At 32.3% G+C, this 27,909-nt stretch overlaps 3 protein-coding genes and 1 long non-coding RNA gene across 6 annotated transcripts; 2 read left to right on the top strand and 2 right to left on the bottom strand.

The window, feature by feature from the left end:
• Positions 1 to 1,227: 1,227 nt before the first annotated feature.
• Positions 1,228 to 5,614, top strand: LOC133831656 (uncharacterized). Of its 2 annotated transcripts, none has more exons than XM_062262028.1 (7): positions 1,228 to 1,620; positions 2,124 to 2,365; positions 2,468 to 2,590; positions 2,663 to 2,800; positions 3,644 to 3,826; positions 4,695 to 4,836; positions 5,175 to 5,614. In XM_062262028.1, the coding sequence occupies exons 1-7, from the start codon at positions 1,278 to 1,280 to the stop codon at positions 5,348 to 5,350; spliced, it is 1,347 nt and encodes a 448-aa protein (XP_062118012.1). In that variant the 5' UTR covers positions 1,228 to 1,277; the 3' UTR covers positions 5,351 to 5,614. The 2 variants fall into 2 exon arrangements, with proteins under 2 accessions (XP_062118012.1, XP_062118013.1); XM_062262029.1 differs by having other exon boundaries at positions 1,229 to 1,620; positions 2,684 to 2,800.
• A 594-nt stretch (positions 5,615 to 6,208) lies between these two features.
• On the bottom strand, positions 6,209 to 10,351 carry LOC133831658 (phosphoethanolamine N-methyltransferase 2-like). Its single transcript, XM_062262032.1, has 12 exons — positions 10,120 to 10,351; positions 9,878 to 10,005; positions 9,655 to 9,792; positions 9,408 to 9,545; positions 9,017 to 9,160; positions 8,514 to 8,624; positions 8,287 to 8,428; positions 7,423 to 7,703; positions 6,973 to 7,134; positions 6,826 to 6,879; positions 6,667 to 6,741; positions 6,209 to 6,583 (listed from the first exon to the last, which is right to left on the bottom strand). The coding sequence occupies exons 1-12, from the start codon at positions 10,136 to 10,138 to the stop codon at positions 6,479 to 6,481; spliced, it is 1,497 nt and encodes a 498-aa protein (XP_062118016.1). The 5' UTR covers positions 10,139 to 10,351; the 3' UTR covers positions 6,209 to 6,478.
• Positions 10,352 to 12,585: 2,234 nt separating this feature from the next.
• LOC133831657 (DEAD-box ATP-dependent RNA helicase 38-like) lies at positions 12,586 to 17,475 on the bottom strand. 2 transcript variants are annotated; one of them, XM_062262030.1, is made up of 10 exons: positions 17,318 to 17,475; positions 17,091 to 17,210; positions 15,201 to 15,480; positions 14,761 to 15,054; positions 14,136 to 14,363; positions 13,979 to 14,044; positions 13,436 to 13,837; positions 13,233 to 13,341; positions 13,042 to 13,127; positions 12,586 to 12,952 (listed from the first exon to the last, which is right to left on the bottom strand). In XM_062262030.1, exons 3-10 carry the CDS (start codon positions 15,468 to 15,470, stop codon positions 12,896 to 12,898), a joined length of 1,512 nt encoding a protein of 503 aa, XP_062118014.1. In that variant the 5' UTR covers positions 15,471 to 15,480; positions 17,091 to 17,210; positions 17,318 to 17,475; the 3' UTR covers positions 12,586 to 12,895. The 2 variants fall into 2 exon arrangements, with proteins under 2 accessions (XP_062118014.1, XP_062118015.1); XM_062262031.1 differs by having other exon boundaries at positions 17,091 to 17,169; positions 17,318 to 17,464.
• Positions 17,476 to 25,938: 8,463 nt separating this feature from the next.
• Positions 25,939 to 27,650, top strand: LOC133831659 (uncharacterized). The gene is made up of 4 exons (XR_009892542.1): positions 25,939 to 26,072; positions 26,154 to 26,229; positions 26,698 to 26,759; positions 27,478 to 27,650. It is a non-coding gene; the product is annotated as an uncharacterized LOC133831659 (long non-coding RNA).
• Positions 27,651 to 27,909: the final 259 nt, after the last annotated feature.

Raw genomic sequence — 27,909 nt, forward strand, 5'->3', positions numbered from 1 at the left:
TTAAGTAATATTCCCATGTTATTTTATACTTTGACAAGTTTATATTTATTTATTATTTTCTCAAAAATAAAAAAGGTATATATTTTCAATTCTTTTTTATCACAAGTTTAATGTTTCCTTTTTCCTCAAAGTTTATCACAAATTTCATGATAAATAATCAATCATATCCACAAAAAAGGAACCCCACAAGTGACACGTGTCATAAACAGAGTTGCTCAAACTCTATGCCGCGTAGAAGCTCTTTCACATTATGCTTTCACATTTTTGGTGTATGCATTCCAAGTGTGAACCATATCTATTCTTTTTTTCTCCAAATCCAAAGTAACAAATAATAAAGATGTTATATGCATTCAAAATATGAACCGAAATATAACATATATTGATCACAGTAGCAGCAGTTTAGCTTAGTTATTCACATTTATTAAAATTAAGATCCACTGTTTTAAAAAGCAATGACACTGTGTAATATTTGGAAACATATTTTAAGTGCACATATCATTACTCAATAAATAATAATACGACTAATTTGTGAAAATAACATCTTTTTTAATACTTGCCTAGTTTTGATAATTTTTTGTAAAATAATTTCGGTACAAAATTGAAATTTTTCGATCAGCTATTTGGAGCATCGGAAACTATTTTGCAAAAAATTATCAAAATTAGATCAAGGTGAAAAATTGCCTTAAAAAATAGGGTTTATACATTTTTAGACCCTATGTTTTGCCTCATTACCTGTTTGGACCCTGTGTTTTGATAAATTATTTTTTGGACCATGTGTTTTGTAAAATGGTTCAAATAAGCCCCTAAACCTGATTTTGATGAACAAAAAATTGAATATAACAACACAATTCGTAGGCAGAATGTCTGTATTTTTGTTTTGAGTTGTTAGTTTGATGAATTATTTGTAATTTTAGTTCAAAAAACTTTGATCAAAATCAGGTTTAGGGGTCTATTTGAACTATTTTAGAAAACACAGGCTCCAAAAAATAATTTGTCAAAACACAAGATCCAAACAAATAATGAGACAAAACACATGGTCAAAAAAAAACTATAAATCCTAACAAAAAAATAAGTCATATTCCCAAATAAATTTAATATATATTATCACACGTGCCACATGTGTTTTCCGGGTAACTACTAACTACCACTCGTGATATTTCTTTCCATTTTCATTTCCATGGTCCCAAAAATCCCACTCTAATATATAATATAATAAAAAATATAATTGGCTATTAACAAGGTCTTCTTCTCAAACACACACACACATACTATCGTTTATGGCTTCCCCATTTTCAAAAACATGTAGAAAAGAGTCCATTTTCTTCAACGCCAATATTCCAAACCACTCTTCTTCTGCGTTTTGTTCTACTTCTCAAAGAGTTTGTTTCAGACATGAAAAGCCCAAGAAATCTTTCGAGATCGAAAGGAAAACTAGTAGTGAGATCACTGTGTCGTTTATGCAGAGTAGTAAAAGTTCCAACAGAGAAAATGGTTCCAATATAAAATGGGATCGCTCAGTTTCCAGGAAAAAACAACTTCATTGGCGAAAGGTTTTGTTTGGATCCAAGTCCAAGAAGATCAGGAGTATAATATTGCTCAATGTTATCACAATTGTTTATGGTAAGGACATTCTTTTCTTACTGAGTTTTCTGTTTTGACTTGATAGGATTTTGAGAGATTCAATCATAGATACTTTTAATTGTATGATCAGTACAAAATCTAGTGAAGCTTAAGTGATCTGTGATACTTAACTAATAATAAATCAAATCAAAACCTGCTAAAGAAAGTTATAAGCTGGAGAAGAACATGAAGTTTTAGTACCCCTCAGCCACTTTAAAGAATAAAATGGACATGTTTTTCTTCTTTCTTATTTCTTTGTATGCTAGTTAATGACTCGTGTAATAACATATAATGTAATTGGTGAGAATAAACCATTTTATAAGAATACTTTATAAAATGGCATTTTTTCTGTTTGGAATCCAGACTATCGAAGTATGTTGGTGGTGTTTGAAAGATAATTTTGCACAAAATTATCAAAACAAGGTTATCATGTAGAGTAACTGTAAAAGAAAAGGTTATTTTGCCAAACTTTATGAGAAATGCTCTCTGATTTGAACATGCAGCAAGTGACATTATGGTTGTTAAAGGCGCCGAAGCAACCATGGACCCAGCAGCCTTCTCTGCAGTGCGATTCATCGTGTCAGCAATCCCGTTCTTGCCATTTGTCTGGCGAGCTCGGCGTGACGATCATACCAGAAATGCAGGGATAGAGCTGGGGTTCTGGTTGAGTCTAGCATACTTCATTGAAGCAATTGGACTGCTTACATCTGAAGCTGGTCGTGCTTCATTCATATCTCTGGTCACAGTAAGTTGATAAAACTTTGAACAGACAATGCATCTAGGATTAGTATATACTGACTTGTATGTATGTGTAAGCAGAAGCATTATAAGTAGTCTATTTCAACAGGTTATTGCTGTGCCTTTGCTTGATGGTATGCTAGGATCATTTATACCTGCAAGAACATGGTTTGGAGTTCTTATGTCTGCAATTGGAGTCACTGTACTCGAATGTGGAGGATCCCCTCCCAATGTAAGCACCTACAAGTTTTTCAAGATCAACTTGTGTTGATGATGCTGCTTTTGACGAATTAGAAGAAAATAGATTATGGTATTTTTGTTGCAGATTGGCGATCTTCTCAACTTTCTGAGTGCAATTTTCTTTGGGATTCACATGCTTCGAACTGAACATATCTCTCGATGCACAAAGAAGGAGAACTTTTTGGCACTCATTGGTTGTGAGGTAATGAAACACCTACTACCCTTCAAACCTCTTTGGTATGCTGAATTGGATATGATTATTGAATTGGACTGAAATGTATTAGAAAGGACTAGGATAAAATTAAAGGAATTTACTCATTTGGTACCTTATATTTTTGCAAAGTATCACTTTGGTACCCTCTATTTTCAATAATGCTCATATAGTACCCTACATTTTAAAATTATGTATATTTGATACCCTACACTCAGATTTTATAGATAAAATTTTGTCAATATTATCAAACTGTCATTAGCTATATGTAATTAAATTTAAATTTGGACCTTATATAATTGATTAAATTGATAAAATTTAATTAATTAAATTTGAGTTTAGGGTACCAAATATGTATGATTTTAAAATACAAGATATCAAATATATACGATTTCAAAATAGTGGGTACCAAATGAATATTATTATAAACACAGGGTACCAAAATGATACTTTGCAAAAACACAAGGTACCAAATGGTTATCTACCCTAAAATTAATACTATCTTGTATTTAGTGTTGTATTAGATAGGATAAACACTATTATCCATATAAATTAATCAAATATTAATAGCATTGGAGATTGTAATTGAAGGTGTATTCCCCACTTTTGAGTGTTGGATAAATAATTTCATAGGGTCGAGATAAATAATCTTACATAAATGGAGCTATTTTGGAAATTAGGATTATTTAACCTACTCCCAAGTTAATAACAAACATGGAAGGAGTAATAACCCCAAATCCTAATCCCAATCCTAGTCTCATACACCAAACGGTCAATGTCTTTAGCCTTGTAATTTTGTGCATCTCAACAGTTTTTAATATTTTTTTCGTTTAGGCTTCTGTTCTTGCTCTGTTGTCTACCATGTGGGTACTCCTTGGAGGGTGGTTTGATGGTGATCAAAATCGTAACCAGACAATATGGACATGGACAGAGTTATGGGAATGGATTGCTACATTCCCATGGATACCTGCAATTTATACTGGTGTATTTTCTACTGGAATTTGCTCTATTATTGAGGTACTGCTCCTTATTTCTTGCTGATTATAGGATATCTTGTTTCTACTCATGTTTGGATTGTACCTAATCAAGTTTCACTCCTCTCTATACTCTTTTTTTTATCACCCTTCTTCAACTAAACAGACTTCTATATACTTGCACATACATGCATGCAAAGTTATACTTACATGCTTAGTTAAGAAGCTATATATATTGGACTTTGCTCTAGATCCTGTAATACTTTTTATTAGACTATTGTGTCCCACATGGAATACGTGTAAGAATATTGAGTCATTAATAAGAACATGTGTAACTCCACTAATAACCAATTGGTTTTTAGATGGAGCCTCGTGATTCTTGTTATGGTATCAAGAGCCAATTCCCTAGCGGGCATTCGATCTACACCGATCCAAAAGAGTGAGTCAAGCCGCAAGAGATCCGCATAGTGCAAAAAGACACTTGAGATCCAAAAAAATAAGCGAGCTGAAAAAAAAATGGGACACTTGTGATTAGGTGATTCAAGATTGGTGAGCGAAAAATCGCCACAATCTTGAGGGGGGATATTAGACTATTGTGTCCCACATAGAATACGTGTAAGAATATTGAGTCATTAATAAGAACATGTGTAATTCCACTAATAACCAATTGGTTTTTAGATGAAGCCTCATGATTCTTGTTACTTTTAGATACCAGCCATCGTTTTTTCGGTCTTGCACAACTATTTATAAGAACATAGGTTACTCCATAATCCTTGACGCGTTAAAAATAGCATTCTGGTTTTAAGAACCCCATAATTCCCAACACACTTTCTCTAGTTGAAAAAAACTTGATGTACTTCCTACCCTTTCTTCTCAATCTAGTTTCTCATGGAGGTTCATTTTCTCTTCAGTTTTCAGCCATGCGTGATGTTTCTGCAACAGAAACGGCCATAATATATGGTCTCGAGCCAGTTTGGGGTGCTGGTTTTGCTTGGTTTCTTCTCGGTGAAAGGTGGGGTACACTTGGATGGCTTGGAGCTACTCTAGTCCTTGGTAAAGATTTCTTATCTTCAATTATTTTTAGTTACTAAAAATTCAGAAATGGAATGAATCACTAAGATTATTTCCGAGTATAATGTGTGGCTACAAAAATCAATTTATTACAAGGAGATTACAACCAATACAAGGGGAGAATTCTAGTCTAAATTTGGCATGTTACAAAATTTCATTATAGTTAGTAACATTCAGCAGTATATAGATTTTTCTAATGATTGACATAACACAAGTCAATCTAACTTAGAAGTTAAGAGAAAGCAAGATTTTTTTTTTCTTGCAAAGGAGAGAGATTGCTTCTATACTAATGTAAACCTAATGGGTTTATGGTGGTGTAGGTGGAAGCTTAATAGTTCAGATGTTCGGTTCTTCACCTGAGAAATGTATAGAAGCAAAAGAAAGTAATCAGAAGAGTGATCTTCTGCTGGTTCCTCATGAGCAGATAATGAAGAATAGTCTCTCTGCTTCACCAATTGCTGTCAGATCCAGGAAAAATGTAGATATTTTGAAGTGATTTTGTTTATGATGTTTTTTAGTTTGTATAGTGAATTATATCTCCATGAAAAAAGAATATATATTTATATAAATATATATATATATATCCAAGAGAATGAATGTAGCTAGTAGCTACAAATATTGTATAGTATAGTACCACGCCCTAAAAATTGTTAGGGGGTGTTTGATAAAGGGAAAAGTTTACATAGATGTGGTGCTTGCTCATTGTCCAAACTCATGAAATTAAATAAAAGTAATGCAATAGAAGGACATTCATGATCCATCCAACATACACTTTAAATTTTATAATAGTTCTTATTTTATTATAATATTTTTATATATAATATTATGTTGACTTTGTCTTTTTGATAGTGATGTCCTAGGTGTGAATGTTAAATATTATTTTATTTATATAATAATATATCATTACTATTACTATAAAGATATCAATATACATTATATTTAGAATGCATAAACGCCTAATGTATTTATAATTGTTAAAATTATTTATACTATTAGTGACTATTTTTATATTTTTTAATATTTTACACAAATATATGTGATATATGAATATCTATATTTTATTTATATTTTTATAAAATTAAAGTTGTCATCATATTTCTACCCACCCATTACTAATCACGCCAAACAATCTTATCAGAAAGAGCATCCAACTACTGCTCTTTACAAAATGAGTAATATGATATGTGCTCACATAATTTACCCAACAAAACAATCCACACAATTATGTATCACATTTACTCTAAGTTAAAATGACTTGCCACTTAGAAATGTATAATGTTTTGGTATTAAATTATGTTCGCATATATTATTACTCTTGAAGTGGGTGTTTTGTCAAAACATGAAACAACAAGCATTTTGAGACAACAAAAGTACTTTGTTCCAAATCTCATGTTTCAATATCATAAAAGTAGAATACAATGGTAATAATAATAATAATAATAATAATAATAATAATGAAAATCTTGAAACAAGACACAAGCACTTCAAAGGTAGGAAGCTACTGCCGGGAAATTACAGAAGTCCATCAAAGTGGTCTTCATTATTAAAAGAACACAATAGAAATTCACTACCAGAAACATAAACATACCATTGTCACTAAATTTAGCGCCTGCCTTATCGAACTTCACTCTTCATTTTTCTTGGCAATAAACAATCCCCACGTTTGCTCACCAGATGAACTCCTGATCAGCTTTGCTTTCCATCCACCAACTATATCATTATAGTCCTCCTACAAGAATATGAGTATATTAATATGCATATACAAAGACAGATTTTTAAATGAGGTGTAACAAATGAGGGGGGCAAGCTCACTTCAGAGAAGTCGTTGATGAATTCGTCCTTTCCTTTTTCAAGTACATCTAATTCCCGTTGCAGAACTTGTAAGAACTGAAACACAATTTTTTTAAAAAAATTAAGAATAAACCAAAACATGGTTGTAAATAAAGACGTCGAATGGATTGTATGTCAAACCTGTTCGGTACGGTCTTCTGCAATGACTTCCTTAAAACCAGCATTCCTAAGCATCTGAATTTATTACAAACGCAAAAGAACTTAGTTAAGTACAGGAAATTGGAAGAAACATCTAAAGGGCGTTAAAGAGTAAATATTTCGACATACTTGGCCGTATTCTTCTACATCATGGAGATCGTATCCTCTTTGCTTAATATAATTTGAAAATTCTGTAGTTGGGGTTCCTGCACTCTTGCAATAATCACTTATGAGAACCTTTCCTCCTGGTTTTAACCACTTGTAGAATGACCTGAACAATGCAGGTTTGTCCTGCATATGTTAAAATATTGTACATTAATAGAAATTGAATGTCAAGATATGATAAAGGCAACAAGAACAAGCATTTGTGTAGACACTTTAGCATGGCTTTAATGTCCTAAAGAAATTACTAACAAAAATACCTACAAAGACTAACCTAAAAGAAAAAGTAAATGTCTGGCTTTTAGTCAATAAATATTATTAAAAAAAAACTAGAATAGAATATGCCAGGCAGAAATTCAAAACTCATGAGTTGAAAGCAAGCATCGTAGCTGAAAACAGACAAAAAGACTGCCTTACTTGAATGTGCAATATGGTGTCCCGGCTGTATATCACATCGAATGAGTTATCAGGATATGTCTTTGTTGTGCAATCAGCAACTTCAAATTCAACAGAGCAGTTAAGCCCAATGGCACGTTCAAGAGCAAGGGAAACCATATTTACAGAGAGGTCAATGCCAACAACTTCAACATCAAAGTTTTCAGCCATATAGAAGTCTCCCCCTCCAATTCCACAGCCAACATCTAGAACCCTCTGACCAGGCTTAAGGTCTAACTTTGCCACAAATTCCTTGGTCGTTTCTGCAAAGGCAATCCAAATATTGTTAGAAGAGAGTAAATTTGAAGAATCCACAAAGGATAAATCCTGTAACTAAATAATGACTGTTGTCACTTATCATAAAGCTATAATGTGGATGAAAGTTACAGACACACATACTTATCATAAAGATACAATTCTGCATGAATTGGTAATATCCTATCTTTATTTTTCTTTTCTTTTTTTTTTCCTAATCTGGTGTCCCATTATTTATACTGTATTTTTTTTAAATAATGAACTGTCTACAAGATTCTAGAGATCACCAGTGAAACAAATTTCAGCAAAAAAAAATTTTCGGAAAAACATTTACGGGGAAATGATCAACAAAAGAAATGTTGCCAACAACAAACAATGCAAATAAAAATATCGTGCTTGAATCTTTTAGAATTCAAATTTATTGCCTACAACAAACAATTCAAATTCTTAAGTTACGGCTTTAATATGAAAACAATTGCATATATTCAGTTATTGCGTATTACTGAAAAATATATGGCACATTGTGTTGTAATTCAAATATTTAGTTTCTCAATCATACAAGTCAAGAACAGTTTAATGATAAAGTATTACCAATTCCTCCAGTGCTCACATAACCCGAGCCAAACACACGCTCATAACGCAATATGCCACTGCATTTATACTGAACAGTATCTAAAAACTGCTGAAACCCTCTATCCTCTTGTGAATTGACTTTCTGCCATGTCCAACAGATCTGCATTATGCAAAAAATTATCAGTCAGCTTATTTAACTAAAAAAGTAGCAGCACTGAGAGATTTAATCTTGTTAAGTATATTACCTGATTTTGATTCTTTTTGTTTCGCACATAAGCACCAATACATTTGCAGCCAACAAGAGACAATTCAAAGGAATTTCCAGATTCATCACGAGTTTGGCATTCTTTAAAAACCTGGAATAGCATGGAAAAATACATATATTAAATAAAAAACAAAACAAAACCAAAAAAAAAAATTCATGAAATGAATGACAGAATTAGCTCAATAATTAAAACCACAAAGTTCTGTGATCAGACAACTTAAAAATTACAGTAAGAAGAATAGGGTAATGAAAAATATCCTTCAGCCAGGAGGACTATCAGTGATTCTTTTTCTCAACAAGTAAACTATTTTACCTCAGGCATTTCAGTTACTGTAATCAAATATTGACATATGACAGAGTAATATCTTGTTATCTCTAATAAGACTTCAGAAACAGGAGTATGAAATATAGTAGCTATGTTCATGTACCCAAAGTTAAAGCAGTTTCTTGGAGCATGTTTGATAACTCAATCAGAAGGCAAACCTTGGTATAGAATCTAGGTTCCCTGTAATGGGTTGGGTTGTATTTCCGCTTGGAGTCACCAGATTGGTGGAAACAAGATTCCCTAAAAAATATGAACCCACCAACCTTCAACCATTTTACCATCTTTTCTGCCAAATTTTCAACCTGCAATACATTACAGGGAAAGAAAGTTTCAGGAACAGATCCTCAATTGAGAGAGCCTGCACACTGACCATTTCAAATAGAATAACTATAAAATCTTCTTGAGACAAAGCTATTAAGTAGTTGAACACAAAAGCCATAATGCCAAAAAAGAAAATTAAAAGCGTTGGTGCTAGCAATAAATATGTGAGAATAGTAAGCTTTTAACATTTTGAAGTTCTTTAGTACACTTATATAATCCAACAATTACCTCTTCATCTGACAAATACATGAGAAGCCAATTTGAGAAAATCAAATCCACAGATCCTTCAGGTATATTAAGATCTGAGGATGTCACATCAGCACATCTAAACTCAACATTCTTGTAGTGCCCATTAATGTCCTCATTCTACATTAACACAAGTAAACAAATCAAACGAAAACCCCACAAATATGTTTAATTTCCAGCCAACTTGTATATTGGTATATACCGTATATTAAATCAAATATTTGGTTACCTTCTTTATGGCACTCTCAATGAAATCCATAGCAAGAAGATGGCCAGCCTTCTGAGCCAATTCGCCAGTAAAACGACCGATTCCAGCTCCTAACTCAACCACTGATTTCCCCTCATACGGTGGCAACAGAGACAATACCTATATACACATAATTATAATAACTAACATTCAAACATTTTGATTTTAATTACATTAGAGTGAGAAATGTTAAAACATTACACACCTCTGGTCGTTCTTCTTTATCGAGATCGGAAGCCTTCGAATCGAGCATCATAGCCTCCACCGTCAGATCCGCCGAGTGCTCCATCCAGTAATTCTTCTGAATCTCACGCTCTTGTTCCAACATTTTAGCTTCATTCACACCACCAAAAAAAAAGAATCAGAATCAGAATCAAAAACAACAATCACATTAAAACTTCAACAAAAAAAACAAAAACAAAAGGAGTAATTGCAATGGAACTCTACCATTGTCATGAGCAGCCATTGTCAAATCAGAATTGAAAAGGTGAATAATCCGAAAATGTGATGAAGATAATAGAATAACTAAGATCCTTCAATGGCGATTCGGCTCCTGGAAAAGCTTCGAGATCTTCGGTTAAAGAGTCGGCCCTTCTGATACATAGGCAGCTACCGTAACCGATGGAGAAGCCTCTTCTGCGTGGACAGGAATGGTTTACAGTTTCCGTTTGTATTGGGGAAAGAAATGGAGCTGGCTCTTAATTTATAGAGCTATCAATCAACTGATCTTCGGGCATAGGGGCATTTTCGTAAATTTTCAACTCCAGGCAAATCTTGGCGAATTACCAATGGCCAAAGTGAGTCATTTTACGAAGGATATGGGTTTTTTTTTATTATTTGTTTGTATTTTGTGTTTTGATAAATTATTTTTTGAATTTTATATTTTATAAAATTGTTAAAATAGTACCATAAATTCGATTTTGATTAATGTTTTCTCAACTAAAATCATAAATAATTTATCAAACTAACAATTCATAACAAAAATAAAATTATTCTACTAAAAAAACTCTATTGTTATATTTAATTTTTTCTTCATCAAAATTGAATTTAGTGTTCTATTTTAACTATTTTATAAAATAAATAATTTGTCAAATCATAAAATACAAATAAACCCTTTTATGATTATGAATAAAACATCTATTCTTTTTAATTTTATTTATTAATACAGTGAGCGTGAGAGGGGTGTACATGTTTTGTCGCTATTACACATTGATTTTTTCAAGAAATGAGATTAGATCTCGATGCTCTTTACCAAAGAAATAAAGAATCTTTCGTGGACCCATTGTTTTGTATCAACCATAGGTATCCCAACCTTTTAATTAAAATATTATATCTTTGAATCTACTACATTAATTGTCGTTTTCTAATTTTAAGTCCAAGTTGAGAATACACTTTTTATCCCTTAAAAAAACATTTTTCAACTATTTTTAAAACATAAATTGAGTGCTATCATTGGATACTTTTGTTTTGATCATGACATTAATTAGTATTATAGAAAGAATAATGATAGGTGCATTCAAAATATATATCTAAATATTACATGTTATTATGTAATATTTGAGATCCACTATTTTAAAAAGCAGTTATACGTTACTGTCTGTAATATTTGGGTGCATATTTTTTGTGCACATATCATTACTCTTATTAATATAAGTGGTGTCCATTCTCTTTAGCATTAATTTTTTTTTAAGAATTGCTAAGGTGAACCATCGGTGCCCAACACTAGAAGGAGATGTCATACCGTTATTGGTGCAATTCAATATCAGATCTTATTTATTTGAATTTAATAAGTATTATGAGGTATCGCTAACCAATTATGAGGTGTCACCTCATATGGTGTTAGGTACCTTAAGATATCAAATAGCAACATTCTTTTTTTTTTAGGGTTAAAAGTGTTTCCATTGCAAGTATGATCATTCCCAATTCAAATTGGTTTAGTGTCTAAACCTAAAGCATAATTAGATAGGTCATGAGCAATGTGATTTACTCATTTATGGATTAATCTAAGATGAACTTAAGGGAACGAAGACAGATAAATTTTTATAGGTTTCACATTCTCTTTAGCATTATTGCTGTTATAAATTAGTTACTCTTTAATTTTAATTAATTAGTCTTAACGCAAACAAATAAATTGTGACAAATAAGTTGTGTTTCGATCTTACTATCTACAAAAAAGAAAAAAAAATTATGGATACACAAATGGAAGAGGACTTTTAAAAAAATGGAATGAAATTGTAATAGAATTTACTCTTTTAATAATATGAGATGATTTTATTATGTGATTTCATTATATAATTAGATAGATAGAATAATTTTTTTTTTTTGAAAGTTGATAGTATAAATTAATATTTGTAATATATTAGATAATTATGTCCTAATTGAAAAGAAAAAAAGAGACAATTTTATGATATCTTACTTCAATCTTATTTCTTCATGCATATTGAAGATAACATAAAAATTTAGAAATGAGCAATTATTCTTATATATAAATAAGTAACTTATTATTCTTTTACTAACAAAAAAAAACTTTTTATTTTTTGTAAATTTTTTTATTCACATCTAATGCTATCATATCTTACTCATCAAACCCTACCTTTGAAAATAATGATAATAAAATAAAATATCTACTTTTTTCTATTGATCATTTTCCTTTTTCTTTTTTTCTATGGGTTTATAATCTCTGAATTTTTTCTTATTATTTATTTACAACTTATGTTTTGATAAATTATTTTTAGACTCTGTGTTTTGAGTTCTATTTTAACAATTTTATAAAATATAAAGTCTAAATAATAATTTATCAAAATACAAGATCTAAACAAATAATAAGACAAAATCCAAAAAAATATGGAAATAATATCTTGGCAAAACGACGTCATATATCAAGTGAAATAACTCGATTAAAATTCACAGAACTGCAGCCAAGAAAATAATTTATGTTTGCAATTATGCTAGAGACCAAAAGTAGAGCTCATATGTTCAAGAACGACAGTATCCCACCCGTGCAAACGATGTAATTTCGAAAAACGACATCTTGTAAAATTACAATACTCATCCCAAGACAAAACACAGCATACGTTATGCCACACCAACTCCACAAAACAATTGTATATATTTATTTTCCTTTAAACGACAAAAGCTTTTAAATACAATGGGGATGTTGTGGGAAGACTGTCTAATACTCGTACAAGGGTAAAAAAAATAATCATAATCATATAAATTTCAATCAAAGTAGACCCGATTGCTTCAATGCCTTTTCAAAGTCTTCATCAGTATTCTTAACCTGCAATTAATAGAAGTAGCAAACAAAAAATTAGACTGAAAACATATACACTGTGTTAGAAACATATCAATCATCAAAGCCAAACTTACCACAGTCACTTCACTCTGAAAGTAGAGCTCGATCTTTCTCATTATTGCTTCATCTCTATCACCACAAATTAAGTTAAATACAGCCCCTGCAACACAAAACACAAACCAGCAATCACTGTCAATTGTTGGTTGGTATATTCTCAAAAACTCAACATAACAATGACTAATGCAAAACATGGTTTGAAACTTACCCTTCCTCCCAAACCGACCGGCCCTTCCAATTCGGTGCAAGTAAACCTCATAATCAGGTTCTTGGGTATCATACTTAATCGGCAAATCATAGTTGATCACCAAATTAATCTACAAAGACAAATATTATTCAGCACTCGTGGGCACAATACCAAAGGATTAACTTAAAGAAAGAAGAAAACAGGTATATTCATGAGAGTGGAACCTGTTGTTGGTCGAATCCCCGAGCAAGAAGGTCAGTTGAAATAAGAACTTGAGTCAAACCATCTTTAAACTCTTTAACAATTTTGTCTCTCTCTTCTGGTGTGTTGGCACCTTGGATGGTCGTAACAGCATACCCATCGTCCACAAGCTGTTTATGCAGCATGCTTGCACTGTTTCGTGTTCGAACAAAAATAATCCTTTGTCCAAGGTTTTCACCCAGATCAAATATTCTCTCTTTAATTATTTTAATCTTGGTCATCTCATCTGGACAAAAGACCTTGTACTGCTTGACAGACTCCAGAGATAAGTCTTCTTTCTTCACGAAGAGCTGGTTGTAATCTTTAACTATCTTCGAAACAAAATTCTTGACTGTTTCATTAAAAGTTGCAGAAAACAGAAGCACCTGACAAAGTGAGATATTAGTTGATCACCATTCCGAAACCCCTGAAAAGCAACTGCATAAACAGTTTCAGAAGATATCATGAACGAAAAATGAGGATCATTCTAAATAAGGCTAGTGAGAAACCTAAGAGATTCAACAAACCTGGCAGTGAGGACTGCTTCTCTCAATATCCTTCTTTATTCTCAAAGAATCATCTTTAAAGCCATCCTGCAGGAAATTTTAAATAAGCTATCAAGCATAAGTGACATATAAAACTCAACTCTATCAAACATCAACTTATTTCGGAGATTTTAGTTACCTCTGCGAGCATGTGATCAGCCTCGTCAAAAACAAGAATCTTCACATTACTAACCCCCAATTTCTTGGCAGACATCCATTTCTTAATTGTACCAGGTGTCCCAATTACTATTTGAGACGACACAGGTGGCCGTTTGTTAATGGATATATAGTTTGTGCTGTCCATCGGAACGGCACACTCCGAACTTATTCCCGAGTACCTCCCCATTTTAAGAAGAACTTCCAAATTCTGCCATTCATTCATTTCATCAACCAAAGGTAAAAGACGTTCAAATTTACTTGGTCATAAAAACAAAACATAACCAAAGTTTAACCAAAAGGGCACCAAGAAAATGATTCATTGAAAACAAATCACTATTTGGATAACCGATAATTTCTTTAAAACCTAAAAATAATTTCTATAGTTTCACTGACACTGTATCCTTTCACTGGCCTCTACAATCTTTGGAAGGCATGCTAAGGTCATAATGAGTGAGGAAACTAAGCCTACAACTCAATGACACTAATGTATCTGTCCTGTCAACTAAATTTTGTGAAATTTGCTAACTTGCTCACACAATGCTTTCTTCCAGATCCAAGTCAATTACAAATAATAAAACATATAAAATAAATAACTTGATTGGTACCTGAATAGCCAACTCTCTAGTGGGACAGATGCAAATGGCTTGAGGAGCCTTGAGCTGGGGATCAACACGACTTAACATTCCAAGCACAAAACAAGTGGTCTTACCAGACCCATTATGTGCTTGGGCAATCAAATCCTTATGCGGAGGGGTCAAGATCATTGGCAAACTAATAGCTTGGATCTTACTGGGCTTCTGAAACTTCATCTCCACGTACAAGCCCTTGAGCAACTCCTCTCTAAGTTCCAATTCCTCAAAAGTTTTAGCTGAAGTGTAAGGCGTTTCCCCAGATACAACCTGTTCCCCAAGGAGAAAAAAAAAATTATCGACTGACTTGGCCGCAAATTCCTAAACCCTCAATTTTGTATCCAAATAAAAAATCAAGCATTAACTTTAGTCCAAAACCAAAATTAAAATAAGGGGTGGGAATGAATCAATCTTACAGCTTTAATATTGGAATCTTCTGGCTCATCTAGGAACTTGTTTATCTTCTTCTTGTCCTCGTCGATTTTCAAATTATCAATGTTTATCTCTGAATTTGAACTAGACTCGGGGTTGTTTGACTCCTCATCTTCCATATCAGCCCAGCGTTTTGTCTCCTTCACTGGAGATTTGGTAACTGTCGGTGGTTGGGCGATGGTGGCGGCAGTGGTAGTAGTGGCAGCGGCAGTGGTAGTAGTGGCAGCGGCAGCATTAGAATCAGCATCCGACATGGTTGTCAATCTGAAAACATAACAGAATATTATGGCTTGCGATTAGGGATGGACATGGGTTGGGTTGACTGGGTTGAGGGCATTTTAATCAGCCAATTCTACTATCTATAGTGTTGTTCGGGTTGCGTTGAACCTACTTCGTAAACTTCAAAAATTTTAAATTCATGTCAAATTTAACTTTGAAAATCAATAAATCATATTCCTCAATCTAATAAAGAAAATTGAAAAAAAATATATCATCAAGTTAAAACCTACAATATAAATCACTCAAAATTAATGGCTTATAAAACTGTAAACAAAATAAATCTTAAAATATTAATCATCTAAACATAGATCGTAAAGATATTATAGTCATGCATATAATACCAAATAGACACAATCATTAGTTTGGATTCTTCTTCTCTGCTCTTTGTCTTCAGTTTGATCGTCTAACAACTCACACCTGGTCTGGTCTGGGTTTGGTGTGGGAACAGGCGAGGTGAGGTGAGGTGGCGCTAGGGTAAATTCGAAAATTTTAATAAAACCATAATCAGATTATATTCACCAGCATGATTCTTTTTAACTGCAACATGTGGAAACTTTTCGTTTGAGCAGTAGTTTTATTCCCCTACCCCATACGTTATTCTCATAATAGAGTGGATTTAGAGCAGTGATTGGTAATCCACTGCTACAAAATAAAGCCAAGACTTCCCCATTAGTTAGTTACAATGCCAACACTCGTACTTTCTCTCTCATTCATCACCACTATTCTACCTTTGTATTACTTCTTTGAGTTATTTTCATTATCTTTTTAAATGGAGGTGTTACTTACGAAGGAAGGGTCAGATTCCTCGTGATGACATCTATCATGACATATATGTCCACATTCAACTTATTGTCCCTCACAATTTTATCCACTTCCATAGGATGTCACTTGTGCATGCCTAGCCTACTAATCAATAGTCTTATTACCATTTTTAATTAGTATTTTAGAATTTTAATCTGTGCATATGCTTTTTTTTTAAAAAAAACAGCCATGTACTTTCTTATAGGCCTCTAATGGCCACTGGTCTCAAGAAAAGTCCAAACCTAACAGTCTAGCTTCCTAAAAATATTTTGGCAAAACTTTTGGAACTGTAAAGGGCTAGGAAGAAGGCCTTGCCACCATTCTGCTTCCCAATCTTGTTAAACAACTCCCCTAGAAACACCATACACTACTAACAACAATCGCTTATATATATATTTATATATACATATATATTTACTTTGAAATATTTAATCAAACACCTTAACTACAATATCAGATTCAATATACAAGTAACATAACCAATATATATCTGAGTCAAAAATAAAATAAAATAAATAACAGTCCATAAATCAAACACACTCTAAAAACAAAACTAACACAATCTACGAATCCAACACAACACAGGACCCTCACACAGAAATCAGAGACACCCCAAATAAAGATACATAGTATTGATTCAACCACAACACATGAATCTCACATACAAATCATCAAAAACTACAGAGAGAATTATCATTGTATCATGCAGAGCCCAAAACAGAGAGCTGCCTATAGTTTTAAAATTAAAAATATTATGTATATTTACAACTATGGTGGAGGTCGAGGGGCAATACCAAAAGTCGTTGAAGGAGAGTAGAGAAGTCTCCGTCGTCGACCATAAAGAGTACAAATCCACCACCGTGAGCAGCGACTCTAAGACGTCGGAAACGGAGGGTATAGAAAACGTGAGGAAACTGAATGATTTAGGGGTTAGACTTTAGGGCAAAATGAAATTGTAAAACTATTTCAACAATACACAAATAAAAAAGTGAAAAGAAGAGAAGAGAGGCAGAAATCACACCTGCTTTGGTCTGGGTTTGGTGTGTGAACCGTCGAGGTGCGGTGGCCCAAGGGTGGTCAGATGGTGGTGAGGGCTAAGTTCGGGTCACCTAGCTTCCGGGTCGCGCGCGAGGGAGGGGGTATTGAGTTATATAAACTTCTTCACCGAACAATTTAACAATATAACACTCTTTTATGATTAAAATATATATATTTTTTACAACTTTAGTAATAAAATTACTAATATATCCCTACTTTACAGGTTAATATTAATACTCCCTTCATACAACCCAGCAAAGCAATCTCTCTGTTCTCTCTATCTCAGCTAGGTGCTCTTTATTTGAGCTAGTTTGATATTTTTTAAGAGTCCAAACTTGTCTCGTCATTTGATCACGTTATTTTTCTTTTTCAATTTTTTTTCTTCAGTTTTTCTTCAAGCAAAGTATGTAATTTTAAATCTTAAATAAGAACAAATTGTAACTTGTTTCTAAGAGTGGATTAAAAAAACTTGATAGACAACTACTTTGATTTTTGTTCTTTGCTAGAGTTTTGCTATTAGTGGGTAAGTTTGTTTTTTTCTTTATATATTCTTAATGATATTAAAGAATGCAAACCATATGTTTGTGAAAATACATCAATGAACTAACATTATTAAATTAGATTGAGATTTTCAACTCATATACAATATGTGCTGTTGCTTATGGTTTGATATTTGAAATGAAATTTACATTATTTGTACTATTTCATTATCTTTTTTTGTTAAAAAAATATATTGGATATGTGATGTAGAGTGTACATATTAGCTTAGTTTTATAATTGATATGTTAACAATTGTTTTTATTGAAGATTTCAGTTATGGTGCATAATCACTTCAAGTCAATTTTCTTAGACCCATATATTTAAATGGATCTTATTATAGTGTTTGGGTAATGATATTTTATGTAAATTTGCTTTCTATTAGCGTTTTTAGGTGGATCGACTATCCAATTACCCAAGCTCAACTCTTATACACTCTATTTCTAGGATTCCATGGCATGGACGAAAGTGCCAAACATTAGAGATCCACAACAATCGATTCAACGACGGTTGATTATTCACGAATCTAATCCGGAGTCATGCTTAAAATTGTCGAATTCTAGTGTGTCACCAACACCTCCAGCAAACACAACAACGACTCAATCAAATAATGAGGTAAATGAAGTTAAATACATTTTTTATATTCTTGTACTTTTTTAGTAGATAATATATTTAATTGAAATCAATTGGCTATAAATTTAGAGCACTAAAGGCATGATTTGAAAAATATTGGTCTGAAATGTAGAACTCAACCAAAACAAGTAGAGCTCGAGTGGTTATGGTCGAAATTTTAAAAAATGCAATGAACTTTCAATTTAGAGCTCGACTAACTTGAGTCAAGATTTGCAAACTCTAATTGATAGAATAAAGCTCGAACATATATAGTTGAGATTTCCAAAGTCTAATTGATAGCATAGAGCTCGATCGGTGAGTAGAGCTCGACCATATATTGTGGAGATTTCCAAAGTCTAATTAAAATTATAGCATAGAGCTCGACTGATGTGAGTAGAGCTCAACCGATGAGAGTAGAGTTCAACTGATGAGAGTAGAACTTAACCATACAATGTGGATATTTCCAAAGTCTAATTGAAATTGCAGAATGGATCTCAACTAGTGTGAGTCAATAAATACCATAAATAGTAGAGATTTCCAAAACATAATTGAAATTGTACCATAGAGCTTGACTAGTGTGAGTAAAGCTCTACAGATGTGAGTAGAGCTCGACCATACATAGTAGAGATTTTCAAAGTCTAATTCGTTGTAGAAAAGAGCTCAACTGGTATGAGTAGAGCTCGACTGGTGTGAGTAGAGCTCGACCATACATAGTCGAGATTTCAAGGCTTAAGTAGAGCTCTACCAAACATGGTTGAGATTCCAAAATTTTAATGAAATTTTCATAGGTCTTCTCAACTGGAGTAGGTAGAGCTCGTCTAACATGTGTTTCACTTTATTGATTAAAATTTTATCTTTCTCTTGTATTTAATTACTAGCTACATAATGAATAAGAGTCAGTGACATGTTCTGAAGAACAATCAGAATCACATGTTGATGAACAATCAAATTCTTCCTCTGTGCCATGACAGAATACACTTCTATTAAGTTTTATTTTGTAAAATATTTAATTTTTTATGTTATTTATTATTGAGAAATATGATATTTAATTTATTGCAGATCGAAAAGATTCCTCGATTGAAGTCTATATTAGAGGAGAATGAACACTTTGAGTGCAAGATAGGAGTAAAAAGTAAGATGGATGATGTCACAAAACTTATTGACTGATGTGTTAGAGATTGGAGGTACAATTAATTGGGCCGATGACACTGATAGGCAAGACAATTGTGACAATGTTGATGTTACAAATGAAGGTCAAGCTACAGAAATTAGCAACAAGAATCATGTACAATCTATGAATGAAGTCAACCAAACTCAACCATGTATAGTTGAGCTCTACTCATGTTAGTCGAGCCATATAGTAAAGGTTCGCAAAACTCAACCATGTATAGTCGAGCTCTACTCATATCAATCGAGTTCTACTCATATCAGTTGAGCCATATTGTAAAGGTTCTACCAAACTCAACCATGTATAATTGAGCTCTACTCATGTCAGTTGAGCCATATTATAAAGGTTCTACCAAACTCAACCATGTATAGTTGAGCTCTACTCATGTGAGTCGAGTCATACAATAAAGGCTCTCAAAACTCAATCATGTATAGTCGAGCTCTACTCATATTAGTCGGTCTCTACTCATATTAGTTGAGTCATATTGTAAAGGTTCTACCAAACTCAACCATGTATAGTTGAGCTCTACTCATGTCAGTCGAGCCATACAGTAAAGGCTCTCAAAACTCAACCATGTATAGTTGAGCTCTACTCATATCAGTCGAGTTCTACTCAAATTAGTTGAGCCATATTGTAAAGGTTCTACTAAACACAACCATGTATAGTTGAGCTCTATTATACATAAATTATCACTTTTAATGAATACAATAATGTCCATGCCAATATTTTACTAATAAATAAAATTGTTAATATACTTAATAAATTAATTGTACAAAAATATTTGTATTTTCATAATTTTCCTAGACTAAATTATCACACTTATTAACAGTTATTCTTATCAAACACATTGTCACATCTCATATCTACTATACATAAATTATCGCATTTAATGAATACAATAATGTTCATGCCAATATTATAAATAAAATTATCAATATACTTAATAAATTAATTGTATAAAAATATTATATTTTCATAATTTTCCTAGACTAAATTGTCACATTTATTAAGATTCAGTTATTCTTATCAAACACATTGTCACGTCTCCTATCTACTATACATAAATTATCGCATTTAATGAATACAATAATGTTCATGCCAATATTTTGCTAATAAATAAAATTGTCAATATACTTAAAAAATTAATTGTACAAAAATATTTGTATTTTCATAATTTTCCTAGACTAAATTGTCACATTTATTAAGATTCTGTTATTCTTATCAAACACATTGTCACGTCTCTTATCTACTATACATAAATTATCGCATTTAATGAATACAATAAATTGTCACATTTATTAAGATTCAGTTATTCTTATCAAACACATTGTTATGTCTCCTATCTACTATACATAAATTATCGCATTTAATGAATACAATAATGTTCATGCCAATATTTTACTAATAAATAAAATTGTCAATATACTTAATAAATTAATTGTACAAAAGTATTTGTATTTTCATAATTTTCCTAGACTAAATTGTCACGTTTATTAAGATTCAGTTATTCTTATCAAACACATTGTCACGTCTCCTATCTACTATACATAAATTATCGCATTTAATGAATACAATAATGTTGATGCCAATATTTTACTAATAAATTAAATTGTCAATATACTTAATATATTAATTGTACAAAAATATTTGTATTTTCATAATTTTCCTAGACATTGTCACATTTATTAAGTTCAATTATTCTTATCAAACACATTGTCACAAGTTCGATCACCCATGGTTGAGCTCTACTCATGTCAGTTGAGCTCTAAGATGAAATTATCATTAGTTTTCCAAATCTCGATCGTTAACAGTTGAGCTCTACTCACATCAGTTGAGCTTTATGCTAAAATATTTATCAATCTTCGCAAAGCTCAACTATCCATGATCGAGCTCTACTCATGTCAGCTGACCTCTATGATGAAATTATCATTAGTCTTCCAAATCTCGACCGTTGACAGTTGAGCTCTACTCACATCAATAGAGCTCTATGTTGAAATATCTATCAATCTTTGCAAAGCTCAACCATCCATGGTCGAGCTCTACTCATGTCAGATGAGTTCTATAATGGAATATTTATCAATCTTTGCAAAGCTTAACCATGTATCAAAGTTTCTACTCATGGAAATTGAGGTTCATGTCAAGTGAACACAAGAAAATTTAAATTAATTCAAATACAATTATATAAGTTAACCATAGTAATTCAAACATAGGCATACGCAACAACCATTACAATTTAGATGTTGTGGCTCGTAAGGGGCATGTCTTTTTTTTGAGTGACCAGGTTGCCCACATAAACGACACATTTTTATCCATTTTTTGCCATTGCCAACTAATAGGAATCTTTTCAATTTTGTTCTACCACGCATGATTAGGACATTTGGAGGCAATACCTTCGGCAATAAGGGAACAAGTGTGAGTGTTACAATAAGTTCGTATTGAGAAACGCTCTGAGTTGGTAACTTTTGCTTCATGCACTTACCAATTGCATGACTTTTTAATACATTTTGTCACATATAATGACTTGGTAGATTTATTAATTTCCATCTCAAAGAAATCCTTTATTGCAATATCATTCAACTTAGTTTTTACCTCGTCCTTGTTCTTGAATTCTTAACCAATTGCCAAATCTGATCCATCTGGGAAACTAAACGGGTCTTCACTAGTGACTTGATTTTGATTGTCGTGGTGGTCTGATGGATCATAGTAGTTGAGTGGGTCAATGTCATCTGGAGTTGGAGATGGTGATGCTGTCTTTTTGTTAAGAAAGTCCATAGGTTCATAACCTAGATTAACAGAACATTAGAAAATATATTTGATGTTAAAATTATAATTAATAAGTTTAAAGATTACAAATACAAATCTCAACCAAACCTAGTTAGGCTCTAGTAGTATCTCAACCCATTATAGTTGAGCTCTACTAGTATCTCTCTAGCACCCACATTATTTTGATATAATATAGTCAATAATCACATGAATGCATTGCATTGCATTACATATCATACAATATGTATAATTTGAGCATATGCATATTCTTATAAGTGTTTTCATGTATAAGTATAAAAGTTGTGTATGTGATGTCTATATGTATGCTCAATATTATTAACCTTGTGGCATTTGAGTTGTCTTTTATGGGTGTTTGATGTGCTCAAGATATAAGAAAGTATGAAAAATATGGACAAGGCATGGAATTAAGTGATGAAAGTGAGATATAGAAGGCAAAATAGGTTAAGTAGTGAAAAATAGTACAATGTCGATTACTAGTATTTCGGTGTAAAATTGAGTATTTATGGATTTACCTGTAACACTCTCACTTATTTTAGTTAAAACCATATTTGAGGTGTTACGTTTTAAAACTATATCATAATTTATTACTGCGGAAGTCTGAACATTTTTTTTATTTTTTTAAACTTGAAAACTTATTTCACATTAAACATAAAGTGTATCTCAAACATATTATACATAAGTATTAAATAACCCAATTTATTTTCAAAACATAACTTCACACTTTATTACAAACATTTCACTGATAACTGAAATAACCCACAAAAGGTCGATATGTTCATATGTACAAATCAAGGTCAGGACCATGCTTCAGTTCTCCTCATGTCATTCACACATTTCTTTCTCTACTTGCAACACAAGACAATTGTGAGCCTAAAGCTCAGTAAGCAAAGTAATGCATGCAATGCTAATGATTACCCAATATCAATGGACATACACAACTTCTTTTTAAATTTTAGGTCCCTTAATATTGTGCACACTGTTTGAATTGGTCAATGCCTGCAGGGCTTGTTACACATATAATACAAAATCCCATGGGTTCTCCTCCGGCTAGCCATCACCACAGTAGGGCACATTAAAAACCTTATTCCATCGTTGCCCTGTCGGGCTCAAGAGTTAAGGCGGCCACACACTGTGGTGTCAATACATATAACAATAACTCATATGGAGGAGAAATAAAAACGGAAACATGGCAAACAATATAATTGGTTCACTAAAACCTAGCCCAAATTATTGGGCAGCCACTATAAGCCTACTATAGGCCTCCGTTTACACTTATTAACACTTTCAATTGCCTTTTCAAAACAGTGGCACTGAACTTAAACTTCTTATTACAACTTTCTTTTATGTTGCACAAAACTTGCAAAGGCATCATATAATTAATCATCATAATATCATGCATGGTCTTATATCATATAATAATTTACCATATCACTATTATGTCATGCTTACAAATTTATGATGAAGTGTCAATGTATGTTAATACCACTTATTCACAAAATATTCATACCATGCATACTTTCACATAACACATAATTCTTGTGTTGCAGTTGAGTACTTTACTTACCTTCTGTCCAAAATATAATTCACCGTGTAACAAGTGGTGTCTTAGGTGTTGATGTGTTTATCTTGACAATGGCATGGATTTCTCATCACAATGAAGGCAGTAAGACATTGAACTATCATTTAAAAATACCCACAAAACATCATATCAACTTTCATATCCAAATCATGCCTAAAATGCCTTAAACCACCTAGATCGAGCGTTAGATTTATCTTAAACACTTAGAGAAATTTTGAGAGAGTTTCCCCTTAATTTTAGCTATCCTCAAATATCAAAATCATCCAATAATCAACATCAAATAACATGCCATAACCATATATCCCAAATACCAACATAATTCATAATAAAGTTATCATATACCGATTTTGATAAAATTATAATTTCCTAGATCATCACCCAAATTAAATGAGTCTCCACGTCTATTCAAACATTTATAAACATATCTACCCTCTTATAAACTCAATAAAATAACCAAAAATCAGCTTGTACTCCAAGAACCCCAAAAACCTCATAAAACACAAAATTTCACTTACCGAGCAACTTTTCGGCAAAAACAATCTCTTCAAGCTTTTCTAAACCTTAAACCACTTGGAAACCACCAAGAAATATCTTAAAAAGAATAAAACACCATATATAAGCTCTCAACAAAATTCAAAAACATGGTTTAACTTCCAAGTACAAGAACTTACCATAAAAATACCAAAACTAAGCTTAATTCACTTCTTTGGCTTTGATTTCACTTGGATCTCCTTAGAATTTCTTCAAACCAGCCAAGAAATGGTTTTTGGTTTTATTTTCTGTCTGTTTTTCAAAGTAACGGTCGTGCAAAGTGATAAGGTTGATGAAAATTCTTTATTTTCAATTATTTATTCTTATTGTATCAAAATTTGACACCTTTCATCTCATCATTTCACCTTTTGATTTATGAAAACCTTATCACTTCAATAATTTCAACTTAATCATCTGCTAGGCCTATTATCCTTATGTGTAAAACACTCACACCAAACCTTAGGTCCATATGACTTCATACCCAATAGTTATGCTTACCCGATCGAGCGTAGCGTACTTATGCTAAGCTCGTTTTGACTTTGCATCAATACAACTGATTATGTATACCTCCCATCAAGAATTGATCTACTGGTTCTAAAACCATTTTTACATCATCAATGAGACCTTAATCATACCTCGATTAAATTTGGTAAATCCATAAATACTCAATTTTACACCGAAATACTAGTAATCGACATTGTACTATTTTTTCACTACTTAACCTATTTTGCCTTCTATATCTCACTTTCATCACTTAATTCCATGCCTTGTCCATATTTTTCATACTTTCTTATATCTTGAGCACATCAAACACCCATAAAAGACAACTCAAATGCCACAAGGTTAATAATATTGAGCATACATATAGACATCACATACACAACTTTTATACTTATACATGAAAACACTTATAAGAATATGCATATGCTCAAATTATACATATTGTATGATATGTAATGCAATGTAATCATGTGATTATTGGCTATATTATATCAAAATAATGTGGGTGCTACATTACCAAATGTAATCGAGGTATGATTAAGGTCTCATTGATGATGTAAAAATGGTTTTAGAACCATTAGATCAATTCTTGATGGGAGGTATACATAATCAGTGGTATTGATGCAAAGTCAAAACGAGCTTAGCATAAGTGCGCTACGCTCGATCGGGTAAGCATAACTATTGGGTATGAAGTCATATGGACCTAAGGTTTGGTGTGAGTGTTTTACACATAAGGATAATAGGCCTAGCAGATGATTAAGTCGAAATTATTGAAGTGATAAGGTTTTCATAAGTCAAAAGGTGAAAAGATGAGATGAAAGGTGTCAAATTTTGATACAATAAGGCTAAATCATTTAAAATAAAGAATTTTCATCAACCTTATCACTTTGCACGACCATTACTCTGAAAAACAGAGAGAAAAGAAAACCAAAAACTATTTCTTGGCTGGTTTGAAGAAATTCTAAGGAGATCCAAGTGAAATCAAAGCCAAAGAAGTGGATTAAGCTTAGTTCTAGCCTTTTTATGGTAAGTTCTTGTACTTGGAAGTTAAACTATGTTTTTGAATTTTTCTGGGAGCTTATCTATGGTGTTTTATCTCTTTTTAAGATATTTCTTGGTGGTTTCCAAGTGGTTTGAGGTTTAGAAAAGCTTGAAGAGATTGTTTTCGCCGAAAAGTTGCTCGGTAAGTGAAATTTTGTGTTTTATGAGGTTTTTGGGGTTCTTGGAGTACAAGCTGATTTTTGGTTATTTGATTGAGTTTATAAGAGAGTATATATGTTTATAAATGTTTGAATATATGTGGAGACTCATTTAATTTAGGTGATGATCTAGGAAATTAGAATTTTATCAAAATCGGTATATGATAACTTTATGATGAATCATGTTGGTATTTGGGATATATGGTTATGGCAGATTATTTGATGTTGATTATTGGTTGATTTTGATATTTGAGGATAACTAAAATTAAGGGGAAACTCTATCAAAATTTCTCCAAATGTCTAAGATAAATTTAACACTCGATTTAGGTAGTTTAAGGCATTTTAGGCATGTTTTGGGTATGAAATTTGATATGATGTTTTATGGGTATTTTTAAATGAGAGTTCAATGTATTACTACCATCATTATGATGAGAAATCCATGCCATTGTCAGGATAAGCACATCAACACCTAAGACACCACTTGTTACACGGTGAATTATATTTTGGACAGAAGGTAAGTAAAATACTCAACTGCAACACAAGAATTACATGTTATGTGAAAGTATGCATTATATGAATATTTTGTGAGTAAGTGGTATTAACATACATTGACACTTCATCATAAATTTGTATGCATGACATAATAGTGATATGGTTAATTATTATATGATATAAGACCATGCATGATATTATGATGATTAATAATATGATGCCTTTGCAAGTTTTGTGCAACATAAAAGAAAGTTGTAATAAGAAGTTTAAGTTCAGTGCCACTGTTTTGAAAAGGCAAATGAAAGTGTTAATAAATGTAAACGGAGGCCTATAGTAGGCTTATAGTGGCTGCCCAATAATTTGGGCTAGGTTTTAGTGAACCAATTATATTGTTTGCCATGTTTCCGTTTTTATTTCTCCTCCATATGAGTTATTGTTATATGTATTGACACCACAGTGTGTGGCTGCCTTAACTCTTGAGCCCGACGGGGCAACGATGGAATAAGGTTTTTAATGTGCCCTATTGTGGTGATGGCTAGCCGGAGGAGAACCCATGAGATTTTGTATTATATGTGTAACAAGCCCTGCAGGCATTGACCAATTCAAACAGTGTGCACAATATTAAGGGACCCAAAATTTAAAAAGAAGTTGTGTATGTCCATTGATATTGGGTAATCATTAGCATTGTATGCATTACTTTGCTTACTGAGCTTTAGGCTCACAGTTGTCTTGTGTTGCAGGTAGAGAAAGAAATGAGTGAATGACATAAGGAGAACTGAAGCATGGTCCTGACCCTGATTTGTACATATGAACATATCGACCTTTTTGTGGGTTATTTCAGTTATCAGTGTAATATTTGTAATAAAGTGTGAAGTTATGTTTTGAAAACAAATTGGGTTATTTAATACTTATGTATAATATGTTTAAGACACACTTTATGTTTAATGTAAATAATGTGAAATAAGTTTTCAAGTAAAAAATAAATAAAAAATCCAGACTTCCGCATAAAGTAATTATGATATAGTTTTAAAACGTTACACCTCAAATATGATTTTAACTAAAATAAGTGAGGGTGTTACAATCTCAACCAGCTATAGTTGAGCTCTACTAATATCTTAACCAACTATAGTTGAGCAACAATTGAGCTCTACTACTTGAATTAACATATCAAT

This window comes from Humulus lupulus, chromosome 4, assembly GCF_963169125.1.
Source record: "Humulus lupulus chromosome 4, drHumLupu1.1, whole genome shotgun sequence".
Lineage (NCBI taxonomy): Eukaryota > Viridiplantae > Streptophyta > Magnoliopsida > Rosales > Cannabaceae > Humulus > Humulus lupulus.